Below are 20,997 nucleotides of genomic sequence, written 5' to 3' on the forward strand. Positions count from 1 at the left end.
CATCCCCAACAGTTATTTTGTGGTCCGGGAAGAAAATACCTTCCTGCAGGCGTCTAAACAGACCAGAGTTCCTGAAAACACGCGCGTCATGAACCTTGCCCGGCCATCCGACGTTGATGTTGGTAAAACGTCCCCTATGGTCCACCAGTGCTTGCAGCACCATTGAAAAGTAGCCCTTTCGGTTAATATACTGGCTGGCCTGGTGGTCCGGTCCCAGGATAGGGATGTGAGTTCCATCTATAGCCCCACCGCAGTTTGGGAATCCCATCGCGGCAAAGCCATCTATGATGACCTGAACGTTTCCCAGGGTCACTACTTTTGAGAGCAGTAGCTCAACGATTGCTTTGGCTACTTGCAACACAGCAACCCCCACGGTAGATTTGCCCACGCCAAAGTGGTTCGCTGCTGACCGGTAGCTGTCTGGCGTTGCAAGTTTCCAGAGGGCTATGGCCACTCGCTTCTGCACAGTCAGGGCTGCTCGCATGCGGGTGTCCTTGCGCTTCAGGGCAGGAGACAGCAACTCACACAGTTCAAGGAAAGTTCCCTTACGCATCCTAAAGTTTCGCAGCCACTGTGATTCATCCCAGACCTGCAGCACTATGCGGTCCCACCAGTCCGTGCTTGTTTCCCGGGCCCAGAATCGCCGTTCCACAGCATGAACATGACCCATTGCCACCATGATGTCCACAGTGCGGGGTCCCTTGCTTTGTGAGAGGTTTGTGCCACTCTGAGACTTCATGTCCTCACCACTCTGCCGTAGCCTCCTCGCCCGATTTCTCAGCATCTGACTGTGAAAAAGGTGGACGATAAGGTGCGAGGAGTTGACAACGGCCATAACTGCAGTGATGATCACAGCGGGCTACATGCTCGCAGTGCTGTGGCGTCCGCGCTGTCACTCACCAGAAAAGTGCGCGAACTGATTGCCCGCCAGCGGGAGTGACGGTTGAATGACGACAGTTACCCAAAACCACCCTCAACACATTTTTTCCCCCAGCAGGCATTGGGGGCTCTACCCAGAATTCCAATGGGCAGCGGGGACTGCGGGAACTGTGAGATAGCTGCCCACAGTGCACCGCTTCCAATGTCGACGCTTGCCCCGTTAGTGTGGACTCACAAAGTCGAATTACTGTCCTTAGTCTGGATACACACGTTCGACTTTGTAAGGTCGGTTCCACAAGTTCGATTTAAGTAGAATCGAACTACTCTGGTAGTGTAGACATACCCTAAGAAAGATCTTTTCTTTCCACCTTCTCTCTGAGTGCACAAATTAGTGAGTCAAAAGAGTGCTGATATCCTGCCAAATAGATATTTGCCTCCTGCTTGCTGAAAGTGTATACTGCGCTCCGATCCCTCCTCCCTGTTGAGTGCTCTCTTTGCACTTTGTAACAGGAAAAGACCCAGGTTTAAGTGAACAGGGAAGCTTTGGGAACCATTGCCTCTGCAGCATAGGCTTTTGCTCCCCACTAGTGGAGCAAGTGATATTGCAGCAATTCAAAGTCCTCTCTTCTGTGAAAAAGATCAAAGCAAGCAGTGAATTTCAGTTTTTGACTGTGTGAAAAGAGATACCTATTTTCTGAAACTGAAGAACATTAACCTGGAATACACTTCAGCTTCATTACTATGCAGAGGGGTTTGCAACAGAATAAGTTTAAACTTTCTCTGACTCCCCTCCCCAGCATTTCTAGATCAAGAGGCAGACTGTACCTGATGGATGGAAGAAATGGCTTCAGGGAGGAGTCAGGCACAAGGTGCGAGGAGTAATTTTATTGTTCCTAATTACTATTTCTTTAAACATTTACATGCCTGGGGAGAGTACATAGATTTTCTGGGCAAGCGTCATCAACTTCTGCAGAATATATTTATTTTTTCAATTGGGTTTCTAGCCCTTAAGTTTGTGAAAATAACTTTCCAGATGTAAACCAAGAAAAAATTTATGCAGTCACGTCTTCCTAAGTCTGCAGACAGACAGCTTTAATTGTCGTTGCTGTACCTTGGGAAAGCACCAAATTGCAGAGTAATAACTGCTATAATTCAGAACCTTGTGGACAGCAGTGAAACTGACAAGAATCATTCATGCATTGTGCTGCTTGGGAAAACTAGAAGTGGCTGCAAAGGCAGACAGAGGAGTCACTAATGGGGCATGAAGACTCCAAAACAGAGGCTATAGCAGGGAAAGAGCAGTGGAGACCCATCCTCCTCTCAAAAGCTAGAGGCAGAGGAAAGACAGAGCAGCAGATGAACAAAAACAACACTCCTCCCCCACCCGCTTGTTGTAGCTAGAAGGGAGAGAGGAGGAGCAAATATTTCATCCATCTTTGAAGCAGTCGGCAGATTCTAGGGTGGGAGGTGGAGGGAGAAGCAAAAGAATGCTCTTTCTCCTGAGTAGTCAGAGGAGTTTGGGGATTCAAGTTTATCAGGCACCTACTACCCCACAGAGGATTTGAAAGACAAAGCCCCTGAGTAAAGTCCAGGGACAGCATCATTAAGAATTTCAGCACACAAACCTTTCCCAGCAGCTGGAGCACAGGTTTATTTCACACCTTGATGTTGCCTCTGGGCGATGATGCCCTCAAATCTTTTGCATCAGTCTTTTGGCAAGCAGATTTAGTTCCCTGATGTAAGCCTTGTGTGTGAGTGGATGGAGGTAAATGAGTTGGGCTGGTGTGTAAGGGAGTAAGAGAGACAGAGGCTGATGGAATGAATTAGAAAAGAGATGTATGATTTTAAAAGACAGAGACTGAGAAATTGAGAGGGGGGGAAGAAATGGGAGAAAAAAGAAGCAGCAGAAAATAGAGGCAGCAGCGGAGAACACAATATAGGGAAATGATATAAAGCAGTGGAGGAAAGAGAGAAAATAAGCTAACTGACAATGAAAACAAAGGAAAAAGGGATAAACCATGATCTATGACAGGAAGGAAAGGAAAGTGGAGTGAAGCCAGGATGGAAAAGAGGGTAGGAGAAGAGCAAGAAAGATGCAGTAAGTTTTTAAACAAATGATTAAGATAGAAGGTTGATTGAGAACACCTTAGAATTAAGTACAAGTGCTTTATTGTTTTACATTGCAGAGGGAATGCCTAGCAGACTTCACTCTTCAGCTGAAGAGATATTGGTAAATTCTTCACCCTTGCTAACAGCTTGCATTATTTGGTGACAAAACTGATTTAAAAAGCCTGGGAGTTTAATGGAGCTGAAATAAAGTATTTCCCTGGAACGTGAATTATTATATATGTCTGAACTGGCTTATGCTGGTTTTCTCACCAGCTGATCTGTACTATAGTTTGTATAGTAAGTGAAGGGTGGAGTACTTTAAGAGGGAGGCTAACTGCCTGTGGGATCATGGTTAGGGTGAGCAGAGCTAGATGACTCTTGTGGTAGAACATAAAGTGGTGTTTGCAAAGAAAAGGGAAATGTATCTCTGGGATGCTGGGTTGTTTTGGTTTAAATATTAGTGTTATCAATGAAATCCTTGTTTAGAGGAATCACTCTAAAGAGGTGACAAATATTTTCCTTATTATGGAGCTAAGCTTCAAGCAGGACTCTTGCAAACAAACATTCTACTAGCTGCATTATCTAAAGATGCCTCTCAGTACTGGGGAATGTGAATTTTAGTTTAAGGACTTTGTTGCATAGAAGAGAACTGCTAACATTCTGGACATCAGACATGAAACACTGAGATGAAATCCATCAGTAGTATAATCCATAGAGTGTGTGATCATGTGATGCAGTAAAGACATAATAAAACCTATAAACTCACTGTCTTCTCCCAATTACTTAACATGACATGCATAGTGGTGGTGAAATAGGCCAGAAAAAGCCAGGAAAAGATAAAATGCTCAGTCTTCTAGCCCCACTCACCCCAACTAGTCAGGGTAATTAACCAGTGGAACAACTTACTAAGGGTCATGATGGATTCTCCATCACTGGCAATTTTTAAATTAAGACTGGATGTTTCTTCTAAAAGATGTGCTCTAGGAATTATTTTGGGAAGCTGTATTGCTTGCATTATACAGGTCAGACTAGAGCGGGGGTAGGCAACCTATGGCATGTGTGCCGAAGGCGGCACTCAAGCTGATTTTCAGTGGCACTCACGCTGCCCAGATCCTAGCCACCAGTCCGGGGGTTCTGCATTTTAATTTAATTTTAAATGAAGCTTCTTAAACATTTTAAAAATCTTATTTACTTTACATACAACAATAGTTTAGTTATATATTATAGACTTATAGAAAGAGACCTTCTAAAAATGTTAAAATGTATTAAATTAGAGCGAATAAATGAAGACTCGGCACAGCACTTCTGAAAGGTTGCCGACCCCTGGACTAGAGTAACACAATGGTCCCTTCTGAACTTGGAATCTGTGAAAACCATGTCCACTGAAAAATTAAAGGTGCATGCATGCATGCGCGCTGCAGACTGACCACAGAACACAACTTAAATTTGAAGATATCCTCCTCTGTTGAAATGACAAGGGAATTCACTGTGATGTTAGTTTAGCTATTATTGACCTCCTCCATACTGCTCCCCCACTGTAGGTATACTTCCCCCCTTGCATATTTTCATCTTCTCCCAGTGTTATTAACTCTCTTTCTATGCACACTGCTACTGCTTCTTCCCTTCCCTACACACTGTCGCAGCATCCCCTACACCCTCCTCCCCCCCCATGCATGTATCTCCATTGATCAACTCCAGTATTCCTAGCCTGGCTGTTCACCAGGTATACAATTTCTGCTCCTTCCCACTTTGAGAAGCCATGAGGTCCGCAACACTCCTAACCCAATCACCAAATCCACTCCCTATTGACAGACAGGCTATGCCAAGATCTCCTGGTTCCCATTTCCCCTCCCAAATTAAACAAACAAGGTGCTTTATCACCTCACCACTCAAAATTCACAGAAAAACTGTCATCTGATCTTTCCCATTCAAAGACAGGCCTTGATGTCAAATTCCCACCTACACCAAAAACAAGCTTAATAGTGAGTGACTCCTTTCGTTTTGCTATAGGAGCCAGTGCAGTCCCCAAGCTTCCAGACTCATACTGAGGCAGAGATAATCCCTATCCTTCTGACTGGTTTCCACTACTCTGTGACTAGTCATTCTCCTTTCCTGCCTCTGCAATGTTACAGAACTATCAAACTCCATCCCCATTTTTAAACATTCACAAAATGTGTATTTTGTTCTGAATGAAGATTACATAACCAGGGTAAGCATGTGCTATAACATACCATATCAAAATTCTGCAAGAAGACTTTATGACGTCTGCAGCCTGCAAGTACTAATTCTCTGGCAGCACAGAATATAGAAAAAATGTTAAAATTACATATTTTGGAACTCCCCAACATCCTAAAGCAGGGGTGGGAAAACTTTTTGGCCTGAGGGCCACATCTGTGAATAGAAATTCCAATCAAATACTATGGTGATAGATGCAACATAAAAACCTAGACAGTTTAACTAGGGGAAGGAGGACAGGATTATTCATCTGAAGAAAACTGGTGATACTGTGTGTGCGTGCGTGTGTGTGTGTGTATTTTAAATCTTTAAAAGATTCAAAACCATCAACCTGTGTACAAAATTAACCTATGTTAACACATTCTTATCACTGACACCCTTGTCCTCCTTTTCCCATCCCTCTTAATGTTTGTCGCATCCACTTGTTCTATTTATCTTGGGGCTGGTCTACACAGGGAAATTGACCAAAGTAACTATTGCAGAATAGCTCCCCATGCGGATGCTTTATTCCAGATTAATTAGTGTGCTTCCAAAGTGAAGTAATTGCTCAAAAATAAAAATCACTTTTATTCCAAAACAGAGTGTCCACACGGGGAGTTATTCCAGACTTGTTATTGTGAAATAGGTTATTTCATGATAGAAGTTTTGGTAAATTTCCCTGCTTAGACAAGCCCTTGGGTACTTATATGTTCCCCATCACTGTATATCTGAGCACCTCACAATCTTTAATGTATTTATCCTCACTACACCCTTTTAAGGTAGAGAACATAAGAATGGCCATACTGGGTCAGACCAAAGGTCCATCTAGCCCAGTATCCTGTCTTCTGACAGTGGCCAATTCCAGGTCCTCCGGAGGGAATGAACAGAACAGATAATCATCAAGGGATCCATGCCCTGTCTCCCAGTCTCTGGCAAACAGAGACACCATCCCTGCCCAGACTGGCTAATAGCCATTGATGAATTTATCCTCCATGAATTTATCTAATTCTTTTTTAAACCCTGTTATAGTCTTGAACTGAACAAATTCACTGAACAAATCCCCCCTCCTAAACATTTGCTGAACTGCCCCCCCATAGCTATTAGGGTGTCTCAACACCAGCACACAGTGTGAGGGATTTTCAAATCTTTCCCTAGTTTCATACACGTTAAGGCAAGAAGAGTCCATTTTGATCATCTAGTCTGTCCTGCTGCATAACACAGGCTATCAAATTTCACCCAGCAATTGCTGCATCAAGCTCATAGCTTCTGGTTGAGCTAGAGGAGATACAGTCTAGTGAAAGGAAGGGGAGGTTTCACATTGGATATAATTGTCTGATATCCCTCCCATCCAACTCCTAACACACATTCCTACATTAAAGAAGCAAGATCACAAAAAGTGATGTCCGATTTTGCTACGTCCTGAGACTATCGGGTCAGAGATAGATTAATTTTCAGCTCATTCTAGCATCAATCTGGAGCCCTGCATTCTGTTTTTTTTAAATTAAATTAAATTTTAAATTAATTTAGTGCTGATGACAGGTTTATGCCAGACAACCTCAGAGACTAAGACCCTCCCTTTGTCCATAGAACAGGTATTGCAGAGGAATCAGCAGGGCAACATCCCGCCACTGCCCCAGCAATGTGCTACTGCCCTGATTTGGAGCAACTATTTAAAGGGATGAGAGTGTTCAGCCTCCAGGATCATTCAACTCTTGGCCTCTGACACCATCAATAAAGGCATGGATTTTACTGACTGGCTTTGTAATGCTAACCCAGTTCTGGATTGGGAACACCTGCTCACTTCACACAACCCACCGAAGAGGTGTCAGATTCAACTAGTGCACAAAAATAAAAGCCCCACATTTATATCCTATTAGTATTACCAATCTCAAAAGCCATCCAATTCACCCAAAACTGTTTTCATTCAAGTACAAGAATTATGAACGCTAATGTATGTATATTAGGTTTAGTAAGACTTCTAAAACAAATCTAACTTGGAGGAAGTCTAAATGTTATACTGATTTTTCAAATAATTCAGGTAGCTTCAGATGTGAATCAATTTTTCCCTGTTTTTGTTTTTAATAACACAGCCTTCACAAAAGAAAACACTAGATTCAAAAGGGATTCCAGTGAAGCAAAAACCTTTGAATGATAGAATTTTAACTCTTTGACTAATAAATACAGTATTTTAGCTGCATTTAACCATACCTGTGGTTGCTGCACTGCTGGCCATATTCTTCAGGGTTATTTTTAGACTGCTCACCTTAGCTCCCTAATCTTTCCTTGTTCACCAGGAAATGTTTTGGACTTGGTTGATAAGATGGTAATATAGGAAATGATCTCATGATTAGGTGAGAATGTTATCCCAGTGTCTGCTGGGAGTTGTAGTTTAATTTAAAACAGGCGCTTACAAAAGTAACCGACCTGATACACAACAGTTGCACAATTAGCATGACCCAACCTTCAAAACAGAAAACCTGGACTGCTCTAAATATAGTCAAAGGGGGCAAGGTGTGGAAGGATTTGGTAGTTAAGAGAAGCCTTCAAGCAGGACAAGAGGATTTGGCAGTAATTGTCTCCAATCAGAGCAGGCTGTTCATAACATTCTCCTTCTCTCCTGACCCTCCACTACTTTTCAGCAGCATTTCCCCCATGCTTTAGATCTTTATTTCTTCCCCCCGATCTTTACTCTCCCTCAGGAGATGAATTTTGGTGCCAGCTGCCTTTTTCTAGGACTCTGGCACCTATCAAATGATTTACTACATGCTCTGACATACAGTAAAATCTTGAACACTTCAGATCCCAGACTCTCACACTGGCACATTCTGGGCTATGAGGAACCCCAAACTCCAATACATGTCAGAATATATGACAATTCAATAGGGGGACTCCGTGCTGGGGGCCAGTTGCAGATGGGTGTAAGGTTCATCTTGGCGCCAGCAGTTTTAGTGAGGTGGCAGAGTGCCAGGGAACAGGGGAGGTCAGCCAGCTGGCTTGCTGTACTGGAACCGGGGCATAAAATAATTAGCATAATCAACCTCCAAAGTGAGTCTGCCTAGTCACCTTACATACACCCTCATAGGCCATATGTTTAGAAAAGAAACATGCAAGTTTGGCTGTACATTTTCACTGGAAATATACCACATTCTGACTGAGATGCAAACTGATAAAACTGCTGTGGTAAGGGAGACATGCCCTTCCCAATTCAGAGTTCAGACAAAACAAAGCAATGTTTCAGCCTTAACTGCTTATTTCCCAAGCTGTCATTCATGGCCACACAGACCTGAAGAAGAACTCTAGGTAGCTCAAAAACTTGTCTCTTCCACCCCCAGCAGGTGTACAATTAAATATATTACCTCATTCATGTTCTCTATTCCAATAGTATTATTATTTAACTGATAAATTATGCGGTCTCCTTTATGTGATTCTCAGGAAATGAAAAGCACTCTCAATTTAGCTTTGTGTATCAATCTACCCTCAGCACGCATACAAAATATAAACTGCCCAACTCGACAGTTGGCTGCAGTTTTATTAGGGTTTTTTTAATACTATATAAACAAGAAGAGAGAAGCGTGAGTAGGTGGTACATGCCAACAGAATGCTAAGATTAAAATAAACTCTTCTTTAAGATTTATGGACAGCAGTTAAAACTTTACCAATGTAAACTTTACGCATTAAACAATTTATAATCACTTAGAATTTGTTTGATTATCTACATATTGCTTTCTATCTTGGAAAAAATATTAGATCTGGCAATTTTCAGAACTCCTATTAAAAAAGTTTGATTCTTGTCCTCCAATATACAGCACATGTATTTCAGAAAAATCAGTCAGGGTGCTTACTAAATTAGGGCAAAGCATCTTTCAAAGGACCAATTTTATAAGAAGCTCATTTGTAGGAGTTCCAACAAAGGTGAATTTATTAAAAATATATTAAGACAAATTATGTAAACCTAAAAAATTTGTCTAGCAGTTTAAAGGCATTATATTATATTGACACACAAAGAGTATAAAAATATGCACCAAAAGGTACCAATCACAAGCCTGTTAAAGGGTTTTAGTGACATGTACTACTAGCTATTTAAGCTTTGACTTTGTGGTTTATAGTATTGTTGGAAACCCTGCATGAAGTTACAAATTTTGAACGGCTTCACTTCTACTACGTAATCCTGCAGGGACAAACAAAAAACATCCAACCTTGACATGACTTTAGTGATATTTTTTCCACCTATGTTAAAATGTGGGATTTTTCCATGGGAAAGACCTATTAAAATTGAGACCTTCTCATGGAAAAATAAGGTTGGGTGGCAACCCTAAATATAAGCAGGTAGTTTATATTATCTTAGTTGAACTTAGAGATAGGAATTGCCACACTGGATCAGAGCAGTCGTCCATTTACACCAGTATCCTGTCTCTGACACTGGCTAGTACTAGAAGCTTCAGAGGAAGAGGTAAGAAACCTCAGAATGGAATACCCCTAGGGAAAGTTTTTCTTCCCAACACTGTCAGTTGGGGGCTGGCTTATGCTCTGAAGAATGAGGGTTTCTATCCTTTATATTATGTTGTGACGAAGTGGGACTGTTCTTAATGTTTCCTCTGAATACTGTGTGGGTGCCTCAGTTTCTCGCCGACACTCTGTCTCCTGGCAACTAATGGCCCGGGCCCTTCGCCCCTGCAAGGGGATGCTAAAGGTGTGGGAGAACAAAGAGGTCAGGCATGGGAAAGGAACTCAGCAGAGAAGGAGGGGCTGGAGGGGGTTTCAGTTTGGAGCTGGCTGGGGACGGGAAGTGAGGGCAGATGGGGTTGTCTGGCTCGCAGGGCCCCAGAATGGACCCGGCTGAGGGGTCCCGTTCTCTGTACCTACAAGCTCTGTTTTAGACCATGTTCCTGTCATCTAATAAACCTCTGTTTTACTGGTTGGCTAAGAGTCATGTCTGACTGCGAAGTGGGGGTGCAGGACCCTGTGGCTTCTCCAGGACCCCACCTGGGCGGACTCACTGTGGGAAGCGCACGGAGGGGCATATGCTGAATGCTCCAAGGTCAGACCCAGGAAGGTGAAGCCGTGTGAGCTTCTTGTCCTGAAGACAGTCTGCTCCAAGGGAGAGGAGGCTCCCCAAAGTCCTGACTGGCTTTGTGGGCAGCAGTTCCAAAGCATCATCCGGGAACTCTGTGACATATGTATCCTTTGTAACATAATTCTGGATGTTCTCTGTAATAAAGGTAATAATTGGAGATATACCAATCTCCTAGAACGGACCTTGAAAGGTCATCAAGTCCAGCACCCTGCCTTCACTAGCAGGACCAATTTTTGCCCCAGATCCCTAAGTGGACCCCTCAAGGATTGAACTCACAACCCTGGGTTTAGCAGGCCAATGCTCAAACCACTGAGCCATCCCTCCTGCCCTGTATTCATCTAAAGGGCTAGAGGTGTACTCCTCTTTTGAATCCTACTAAATTCTTGGCCTAAAAGATATTTTGTGACAATGAGTTCCACAAGTTAATTATTCATTATGTAAAAGTTTATCAGTTTTAAAGTTGTGACCCAATTTTATGCCTCCTTGTTCTTGTAAAATAAAAAGGAATAAACAGAAAATGTTGATTTACCTTCTCCATAGCATTCATTATTTCATATACGTCTATCTTATACCCCTCCTTATTCATCTCCTCTAAACAGTCCTAGCCTTCTCACTCTCTTCTCAAACAGAAGTCTCTCCATATCATAAGAACGGCCATACTGGGTCAGACCAAAGGTCCATCAACCCAGTATCCTGTCTTCCGACAGTGGCCAATGCCAGGTGCCCCAGAAGGAATGGACAGAACAGATAATCATCAAATGATCCATTCCCTGTCTCCCATTCCCAGCTTCTGGCAAACAGAGGTTAGGGACACCATCCCTGCCCATCCTGGATAACAGCCATTGATGGACCTATCCTCCATGAATTTATCTAGTTCTTTTTTTAACCTTGTTATAGTCTTGGCCTTCACAACATCCGCTGGCAAAGAGTTCCACAGGTTGACTGTGCACTGTGTGAAGAAATACTTCCTTTTGTTTGTTTTAAACCTGCTGCCTATTAATTTCATTTGGTGACCCCTAGTTCTTGTGTTATGAGGAGTAAATAACACTTCCTTATTTACTTTCTCCACACCAGTCATGATTTTATAGACTTCTATCATATCCTCCCTTAGTCATCTCTTTTCCAAGCTGAAAAGTCATAATTTTATTAATCTCTCCTCATACGGAAGCTGTTCCCTACCCCTAATCATTTTTGTTTCTGAACCTTTCCCAATTCCAATATATCTTTTTTGAGATGGGGTGACCATATCTGCACACAGTATTCAAGATGTAGGCATACCATGGATTTATAGAAAGGCAATATGATATTTTCTGTCTTACTATCTATCCCTTTCTTCAAGATGAGTCTGTTCGCTTTTTTGACTGCTGCTGCACATTCTGTGGATGTTTTTAGAAACTATTCACAATGATTCCATGATCTCTTTCTTGAGTGGTAACAGCTAATTTAGAGTAACTATTATCCACATTTTATAGTGAGGGAACTGAGGCACAGGAAGACTAAGGCTATGTCTACACTATGGGCGCTACTTCTGGGGAGGTTTCCTACAGTGATAGAAGGAGTTTTTCTGTTGCTGTAGTTAATCCACCTCCCACAGCAGCGGTAGCTAGGTCGACGGAAGAATTTTTCCATTGATTTAGCTGTGCTTATACTGGGGGCTAGGTTGGCAGAGCTATAGCACTCAGGAGTATGAATTTTTCACACCCCTGAGCACCATAGTTCTGCTGACCCTATTTTTAAGTGCAGACCAGGCTTGAGTGACTTGGCCCAAGGTCACACAGGAAGTCTGTGGCAGCATAGCCTTAATCAGTTTAGTCACCTGTCTCTGGTCCCTGCAATTTCTGCTATAGCTTTTTGGAGATGAGCTAAATACAGCATTCCAGGTGAGAGCAATATTACCCAAACCAACTATGAGTATTATGTTCTATCCTATTCTTATCCTAAGACAGGGCTTCTCAAACAGGAGTCGCCGCTTCCGTAGGGAAAGTCCTTGGTGGGCCGGGCCAGTGTGTTTACCTGCCCCATCTGCAGGTCTGGCCGATCGCGGCTCCCACTGGCCGCGGATCGCTGCTCTGGGCCAATGGGAGTTGCTGGAAGCAGCGGCCAGTACATCCCTCGGCCTGTGCCGCTCCCAGCAGTTCCCATTGGCCCGGAGCAGCGATCCGCAGCCAGTGGGAGCCGCAATCGGCCGGACCTGTGGACGGGGCAGGTAAACACACTGGCCCAGCCCGCCAGCGGCTTTCTCTACAGAAGCGGCGACCCCTGTTTGAGAAACCCTGTCCTAAGAACTCTTTGCAATGCAATTATTAAGAGGCAAGAACTAAACTACTTCTTAAATCAAGATAAAAGGCTACTGGGGGCTTCTCAAACACCTAGGATCTGTGCTAGTCCACTTACAGATTATCAGATTGTGAAACATGGTTGAAAAAGAGTCAAATAAGATGATGCTGGGAGGCTCGGCTTCATTGAATGCAGCCCACTGCACTCCATACAACCAGGTACTGCACAATGCGTATCTAGCGAATTGCTAATGACAGCAGCTACTAAGTCACACACAAACTTTGACTGCAGAGAACAGGTTCCTTATAGAGGCTTGCAACCTGACCCAAGCCCGACAGGACCCAACTACAGGCATCAGGTTTGTGTGGGATATGAAAAGAACTCGACACTCTCGGGCTTGGGACAAATTCCGGTTACGAGGGAGCTAGGCTGGCACAAGGCTGAAGAGAGAGACGAAGGATCCCTGTCCCCAGAGCCCAGTGGAGGTGGTGGCGGCTGGTTGGGGAAGTTGCAGTACCAGGCATTCTGGGACAGCTGCATGGGAAGAAGCCTTTGTCATCCCGAACAGGAGGCCACAGCAGTGCCAGGATGCAGAGAGAAGGCTTGGAGTGTTCCAGGCATCCACTCTGCACTGCCTTGCAGGTCAGGGTGGGGCACCTGCACACACATGGCAACATGGCAAGAGAGAGATGATGCTGACTTGGCTGGCTTGATGCGTGGGCTGGCTGGGCAGGCTCAGTGCTTGCCCCCACAAAGCTGCCTGGGCAGAGGCACTGGAGATGTCCAGAGCCACTGCCAGATGACCAAGATCCTGGAGGAGCGCTTCTAGGACTGGCCACCCCAGTGCTGCAGGAAGGAGCCCTGTTGGAGTGTGATGTATCACGTAGTGTCTGCACCCAGCAGTGCCACTGCTAGAGCCTCCCACAGGATAAGCAGAGTGTGAGGTTGGGGTGAGGGATCCAAGGCTCCTGAGCCCAAAGTCCAGCACAACAGGGATAGGAAGTGATGGGCTGGGTGGAGACAACATTGTCAGGTAGATGCTTGCAACCCTACCCAAATCCAGTGGGACCCACCTAACCACAAGTGTCAAATTCGGGTCATTATGAAACAACTCAACAAGCTAGGGTTGGGCTCAGATTTACTGTGGTCTAGTTGGGCTTTAAAATTAGGCCCTAGCAGACTTCTAGCTCCTTAAACATGACAAATAAATCCTTATGGCCTTTATGATCAGCTTCAAGTAGAAATTGAACTAGTTAAAAATGCCCGGGGAAGGGAAAGTAGAAGCTAATTGAAGTACTTTCTATTTAGAAGCAAGGCAAAACACACTACCTTAGATGAGAGATGACCTTAAAGTCTTACAAAAGATGTGCACTTTAACTAGATAGCCTCTTACTTTAACCGAAAGAATGAATTCGGCCTCAATTACAAAGGCACTGAGAGTACTGACCACAGTCCTGGGACAGCAGACTGTTCAAGTATGGGAAACTCATCTTCTCTAGTTCATCCAGCTTCTCCTTCAGCTTCTTGACTTGACTGTCAGAGCGGCTGATTTTCTGCCTCAACAGCTTCAGCTCTCCATTCTTTTTCTCTACCTGCTCCCGTAGGCAGCACACTTCGTTTTTGCTTTGCCTAGAGGAGAAACAGTATGAATGGAGGGAGTCAATGAGCTTGCAAGCTCCTGAGGCTGAGATGATGACCTCATTGATTGACATGGGGTTGGCATCTGTCTCTCCTTTCTGCCCTACCACAGCCTCTGTTGCTGGCTGAGGGGTAAGGTCTGCAGGGGATGCTGACAAACTTTGGGAAGGTTTCTGAGGGGTTGCAGTAAGTGATGAATTAGGGGAGCTTTCTGCTAAGGTCTTATTGTGCCCCATGATACTGCTGCTGCAGCTTGGTTCCACATCTCTCTTTGGCCTTTTCTTCTCAAGTTGCTCTTTTGGGAAAGATGGCTTCTCTCTGGTGTGCTTAGAGGAAAAGCTGTAAGAGTGGAGGGAGCCAATAAATTTGCAAGCCCCAGATACTGGAGGTGTGAAGTCATCAATTGATATACCACTTCTATCTGTTATCCAACTCTCAGTATGGACAGTGCTTTCAGAACAATCATCCACAGATGGTCTTTCTGGCTTTTTCTGGACTCCTGTCTTTGTGACTAAATTATCGACTAACATCCTTCTCAGAGGCCCTTCCAACTGCCCACAGACATTCTCTCCTTGCTGAGACATTGACCCAGTTTCAGCTTGCAGAGTCACTTGCTCCATCTCTTTAGTCCCTTGCATTACCATAAAGTCTTGGTCAGAATATGAGGTTCTCTCAACTACCTCACAGCCTCCTTCCCTTGATTGATCTCCATCCCTCACAGGTATTTGGCTTGCTATTTTAATTCTACTTTTGACATAATCCTGGTTGTCGTCTTTCTTCTCTGTGAGCTGAAAGATGGTTGGCACAGCTGTCGGCTTGAGTAGCCGATGCTGATCTTCCAGCCGTTTGGAGAAACTATCTTTGGTGAAATGCTCGCTGCAGAGAAAGGAGTACTTGGTGGGAGTCCAGTTGTCCCTTTGAACAGCTTTTAACCACTGGATCAGACGTTTTGAGTCCTTTAGAGGGAATCTGCAAACAAGAAGCATAAAAAGGGTAAAATAAATGGATATTTCTATAATCAAAGAAGCTTAGTGTTAACGGAGCAAAATTATCTAGAAAGCAGTATAGTACTGAGTATGCCTGGTTGATGATTGATTATTGAAAGTTTCAGTGGAATGCTAAATATTCATTTCCTTGGCTGGCAGTTAAATTCCCCAGAGAGGACATAATCAGTTAGCTTTGTGCTCCCGTCTATTAAAATCAGTTAGCAAGCAACTGACCACTCCACTATGTATTTATACCAGTCAGAGACTATGACTCTACTTGTAAGTGAGGAAAGACAAGATGTGAATAATGAAACCCTCTGCCCCGAACAACAATCTAATCCATCTACAATCTTCAGGGACTGACTGGTGTTTATACTGAGTAATGAAGGGATATTAAACAAGAGATAAAACATCCTACATTCAGGCCTCGATGCCAAGAAATCATAGCATTTAGACACACTGTATTTCTTATAGTTGACACAAATGCTTGTTTTAGACTGTTAACGGCACCTCTCCAGAAAAAACAAAAACATAGCCAGGGACTTCACACACAATCATTTTCAGAGAGGAATTCAGTAGATTTTCATATCCCATGAGGGAAGAAAAATTAAAAATTAAACTAGGCATACAAGATACAGTTTGAAATGGGCTCGCAAAAGTCATTTTAATTTTGAATTTTTGCTTAGCATTACCAATGCTAAGGTTACATTTGGATCTAGGCAAATGGACCCCTGCACCGGTATACAGAGACCATGGGCTACATTCAAGTACAGGCGTCTGCCTGAATAGTTCTATTTGCATGTTTGCGACTTTGGACCACATGGGCCACTATTTTAAGAGAGCGTCTGAGGTGAATGTGTTCAGGCAGGAATACCAATATTACCCAAACCAACTATGATTACTCAGCAATCTTACAAAAATAATCAGAAGAACTTTCTGAAATGTCAAAAGATGGCAAAACAAATCACAAAATTCATACAATAAAGCATAATGGATATAAAGATTATTAACAGCTCTGCATAATAAAAAAGAGACAACTTACTGTATCTGCAGATTTTAAGTAACAGACATACAGAACAGAATCAGCATAGTTAGTATTACTATGTTAGTATTACTCATTTTGTGCACAGGAAACATGATTACCTCAAATTCATTACAAACAAGTGTTATATATAATTTGCACTTGAATTGTCTTCAGTTTCTAACTACAAGAGGAAAGCAATATTTTTATCCTAGGTTTTTTGGAAGAGAAAAAGACTACTACTACAGAGCATTTCTTTAATGGAGTTTATCTTGGATGCCACCTGCAGCAATAAAATACGTCCCAGAAAGAAAGCTGTTTGTATGTAACTCATGGAACCTCTTTCCCTACTGTTCATTCTGGGTCAAGCTTTCTTATTGTTCAGCAAAGACATAAGAGGAGGGCAAGATTGTGTGCATCCCACATCATCACCATGACGGTACATGACAACAAGACTATTACACGTATTAGCTGAGACATGCAGTGGGGGAAATGTGCATGTGTACAGCCCTTAATGCCAGCCTTGGGCTATAACAAGACTTAGCTGAAGTTTCCTTAGCCAGTGGAGAGCTTGGAGGGGGGGAAATCCAAGTGTGTGTTCCTCATCAATAGCATAAGCAGAGTTACTATGGGTAGGTCTACACTAGAAACTTTTGTAGAATAGTAATGTGAGAGAGGGGTGTGATTTTTTTGTACAACATTTTTATACCAACAAAAGCCTTAATGTAGACATAATTATGCCAGCAAAAAAGTGCTTTGTCAGTGTAACTTATACTAGCTCCCTGAACAAAATAAACTATACCAGTAAAAGCATTCTTGATGGTATAAGCTGCATGTTAACTAGGAGAGTTTGCCAGTGTAGTTATATCAGCAAAGTTTTTATAATGTAGACTGGACATATGTCTAGGGGGAGACCTGCAGGGAAGAAAACACATTGGAGAGTGGAAGGGGAATGCATTTTAGGTCTTGTTAGCAAATGTTATTGTGTTTAATCATGATTTTTAACAACACAGTTAGCCAACATAGACTGACCAGGGCTTTGTGGTCAGTGCAGACAAGTCATGTTCAACATGCTGCCAGCTAGATTTCATGATTAACTCTGTCATCATATCAAACATGACTTGTCCTTGTCCATGCTGACTGCAGTCATGATCAGCTAACTCAACTGTTTAAAATTATGAAATGCTTAAACATCATATTTTCTAATGTAGACAAGGCCAAAGTAGTAAAGAGTGAGAACAGTGGGGAAGGGAAGCGTGCATCCCTCATTCATCAACAGCATAAGAACATAACAGTTAGGATGCCTACTATAGGAAAATCTGCAGGGGTGGGGATATTGGGAAGTGTGTGTCTGGGGGGGAGGAGAAAAGTAGAGTGCCGGGGGGCAAGAAGTAGGAAAGGGAGATGTGAGAGACAGAGATGGTGTTCTGTCCCCCATATCAACAACTTTGAGTGCACAGCAGGGCTAAGCAATTACACTGGCTGGTGGCAGACATAGGGGGAGCAATGTGTATCAGGGAATCAGAGAAGAATGTTTATGTCCCCCATCATGACCCTTAAAGGTAAAGCAAGATTAAATATTTATATGCTGTCCAGTTGGAGATTTGTCAGGGTTCAGGAAATACATGTGCTGGGGCAGGAGAGAAAGGGGAGGATAAAATGTGTGCATCTGACAGGAGAGGAAGAAACATGAGAGTCCCTCATCAACCATCTAAGAACATTGCAGGACTAAACAGTTACACTGGTCAGTGGGAAACCTGCAAAGAGTGGAAGGCAGGAGTAGGTGAGTACCTGGCAGTCTGAGGAGAGGGAAATGAGAAGGTGTATGTGCATCTGGGGATGGAGGATACCTGTGACTCTTCATCTTAGGAGGATAGAGGACAGATGCAGCTCTGTGTATTTATGTTGGAGAGATAGGACAGGAGTTTGGCATGTGTCTAATTGCCTGTCTTGTTGGGGATAGACGGGGCTGGCCTTACCATGAGGCGAACTGAGCGGCCACCTCAGGTGCCAGACTGTGGGGTGGGTGCGCCATTACGACCCAGAGTGTAGAAAATTGTGTCTGCTGCTGGTGCATATGTATTCGCTCTGCTCTAGATGCACAGAGATGGTGGAGTGCCCTGCTTTAGGAAGGAGGGCACAAGAGACATAACAGGTAGGCAGGAGAAAAGGTGAGAGGGAATAACAGAAAGCAGCAAGAGCTTCAGGGAGAGAGAGGAAGAGGAGCCTCTTATGTACCTCTCTAGCACCCCCAGGAGCCTGGACTGATTAACACCAGCTTCTCAGGGAGCTTCCTGCTGCTTCCCTGAACCCACTCGAGGAGAACAGGCAGTCAACTGAAGTAGTAGGAGTCAAATAGGCCCTTAAGACGCTGATATCTTCCCTCACTCAGGCCCTGCTACCAGCCTGCTTATTTGTCCCCTTCAACTGAGTGTTGAGAGCCACTATAGCTGGCACAGAACAGCAGTCAGGAGTGAAAGAAGAAAACACCCCTGTGGGGCAGCATTCAGAAAAAGAAAGAAAGCAAAGGAAACTTTTCTATCTAAGCAGGAAGGAGCTCTCCTGAGATACATAGACACAAATGTACACGGTGAGCCTTCTGGCCCCAGTGAGTATGTGAGTGGTGATGAGATGTCTGATCTTCCAGTTAGTCAGATAATGCAGGTGACCTGGCAGTTACTGCAGCATCCATATCTCCATCTCAAATGGATGTAACCAGGCACATTCCTGAAGAAAAGTGTAGATCAGAGAAGAGTGTGGTGGAGGGGAAAGAAACGGCTGCTGCTGAGGTTAGTTCCTTAAGTCTAGATGATTCAGGACTGTGGACCCACTTGAGCAGTAGCCTGAGGGACTTCCTTGTACTGCATGGGCCACAGTAAGTGAAAAACTTCATGTTCCCCAAAGACAATGAAAATAGAAGTTTCCATCCAACACTTTACTGGCGTGAAATCCCCAATAGTGACAAAGTGGAGAGGCCATGGCTTATGTACTCAAAAACCCAGAATGCTGCATACTGTTTTTGTTGCAAAATCTTCCAGTCTAATTTTCCATCCACATTGGGTTCTACAGGAACAAAGGACTGAAAAAATCTCGCTAGAAATCTGGCATGCCATGAGAAGGCAGCAAATCACCAGAGAGCATTCTATAGGTGGAAAGAGCTTGAGATGAGACTAAGGTTAAAGGCCACCATAGATGATCAGCATCAAGAGAAGATTGCATCAGAGTCTCTTTACTGGCAAAATGTTTGGAGAAGGCTCATTGCCATTGTGAGAATGCTTGCTACCCAAAACCTAGCACTGAGTGGCACTTCAGATCAGCTGTATGTGCCAAACAATGGAAACTTCTTTACAATTGTGGAGCTGATGGCTGAGTTTGATGCTGTACTCCAGGAGCATCTAAGAAGAGTCATCACCCAAGAAATGTACACACACCACTACCTTGGAAAAACAATTCAAAGTGAGATCGTACGGTTACCGGCAACTAAAGTCAAACAGAAGTTTGTGGCAGATCGGAAGTCAGCAAGATATTATTCTGTTATTCTGGACTGCAGACCTGACATCAGCCATATGGAACAAATGACTTTAATGGTGCGTTTTGTAACAACACCAGAACCTAGTGAAAATGTCCCTGCAATGGTGACTGTCAGAGAGCATTTTCTAGAATTTATTGACACTGATGATACTACAGGAGCTGGTATGACAAATGTGCTTCTTAAAAAGCTGGAAGATATGGGAATTGCGATAGTTGACAGGAGAGGTCAGGGCTACGATAATGGTGCCAACATGAGAGGAAAGAACAGAGGAGTGCAGACACCGATCCAAGAGTTAAACCCTCGAGCTTTTTTTGTCCCATGCAGTTCTCATTCATTGAACTTGGTGGTCAGTGATGCAGCATCAGATTCTAGTGAGGCTGCTGAATTTTTTAATGTAATTGAAAGCATCTATGTATTTTTCTCTGCATCAGCTCATCAATGGCAAATTTTGAAGCAACATCTGGGAACATCCTCTCTGACACTGAAACCATTGAGTGCCACACGATGGGAAAGTTGAGTGGAGGCGATAAAGCCTATCAAACACCAAACTGAGAAGATAGATGATGCCATAGTTGCCATTACGGAATATAATGCTATGACAGGAACTATTTGTGGGAGAACAGTGGCAGAGGGAAATGGAATCACCAGAAACATACATAATTTCAAATTTCTGTGTGGCTTAGTGTTGTGGCATGACATACTGTTTGAAATAAATGTTGTAAGCAAGAGACTCCAAGGTGTTGACCTTGATATATCTGGAGCAATGGAACAACTGGACAAAGCAAAGTCATACCTACAGTCTTACCGGTCAGATGAGGGATTTCAAAAAGTTCTGAAGAGTGCACAGAAGTTGGCAGAGGAACTTCACACTGAAGCTATTTTCCTACCCATTCAAGAATACAAGAGTCACCAAAGAAGACGACATTTTGATTACGAGGCACGGGATAATTCCATAAGACACCCCAAACAACAATTCAAAGGTGAATTCTTTAACCAGGTGCTAAATTGTGCAATACAGTCAGTTGAAGAACGTTTCATGCAGCTCAAGGAACACAGCAGTATATTTAGGATGTTGTATGATATTCCAAAACTCCTCACTATACCTTAGGAAGACCTACATCAGCAATGCAGGGCACTAGAGACAGTGTTGACACATGATGACATGTGCGATATTGATGCAAGTGATTTAGGTGATGAACTGAAAGGGCTGTTCTGGAATATATGTGCACAAATAAGATGACCACCCTCTTTCCAAATGCTTTTGTTG

At 43.5% G+C, this 20,997-nt stretch overlaps 1 protein-coding gene across 4 annotated transcripts in view; it reads right to left on the reverse strand.

Annotated features, from left to right (window-relative positions):
• THAP4 (THAP domain containing 4) overlaps positions 1 to 20,997 on the reverse strand; it is a 75,277-nt gene that overhangs the window by 52,382 nt on the left and 1,898 nt on the right. For 3 of the 4 annotated variants that reach the window (XM_045030352.1, XM_045030351.1, XM_045030350.1), the window contains exon 2: positions 14,001 to 15,160. In XM_045030352.1, coding sequence (XP_044886287.1) covers positions 14,001 to 14,835 — 835 coding nt within the window. In that variant the 5' untranslated portion in view covers positions 14,836 to 15,160. Of the gene's footprint in view, positions 1 to 7,410; positions 7,541 to 14,000; positions 15,161 to 20,997 lie in introns of those variants that run through there. The other variant, XM_045030353.1, reaches the window with a different exon arrangement.

This window comes from Mauremys mutica, chromosome 9 (assembly GCF_020497125.1).
Source record: "Mauremys mutica isolate MM-2020 ecotype Southern chromosome 9, ASM2049712v1, whole genome shotgun sequence".
NCBI lineage: Eukaryota > Metazoa > Chordata > Testudines > Geoemydidae > Mauremys > Mauremys mutica.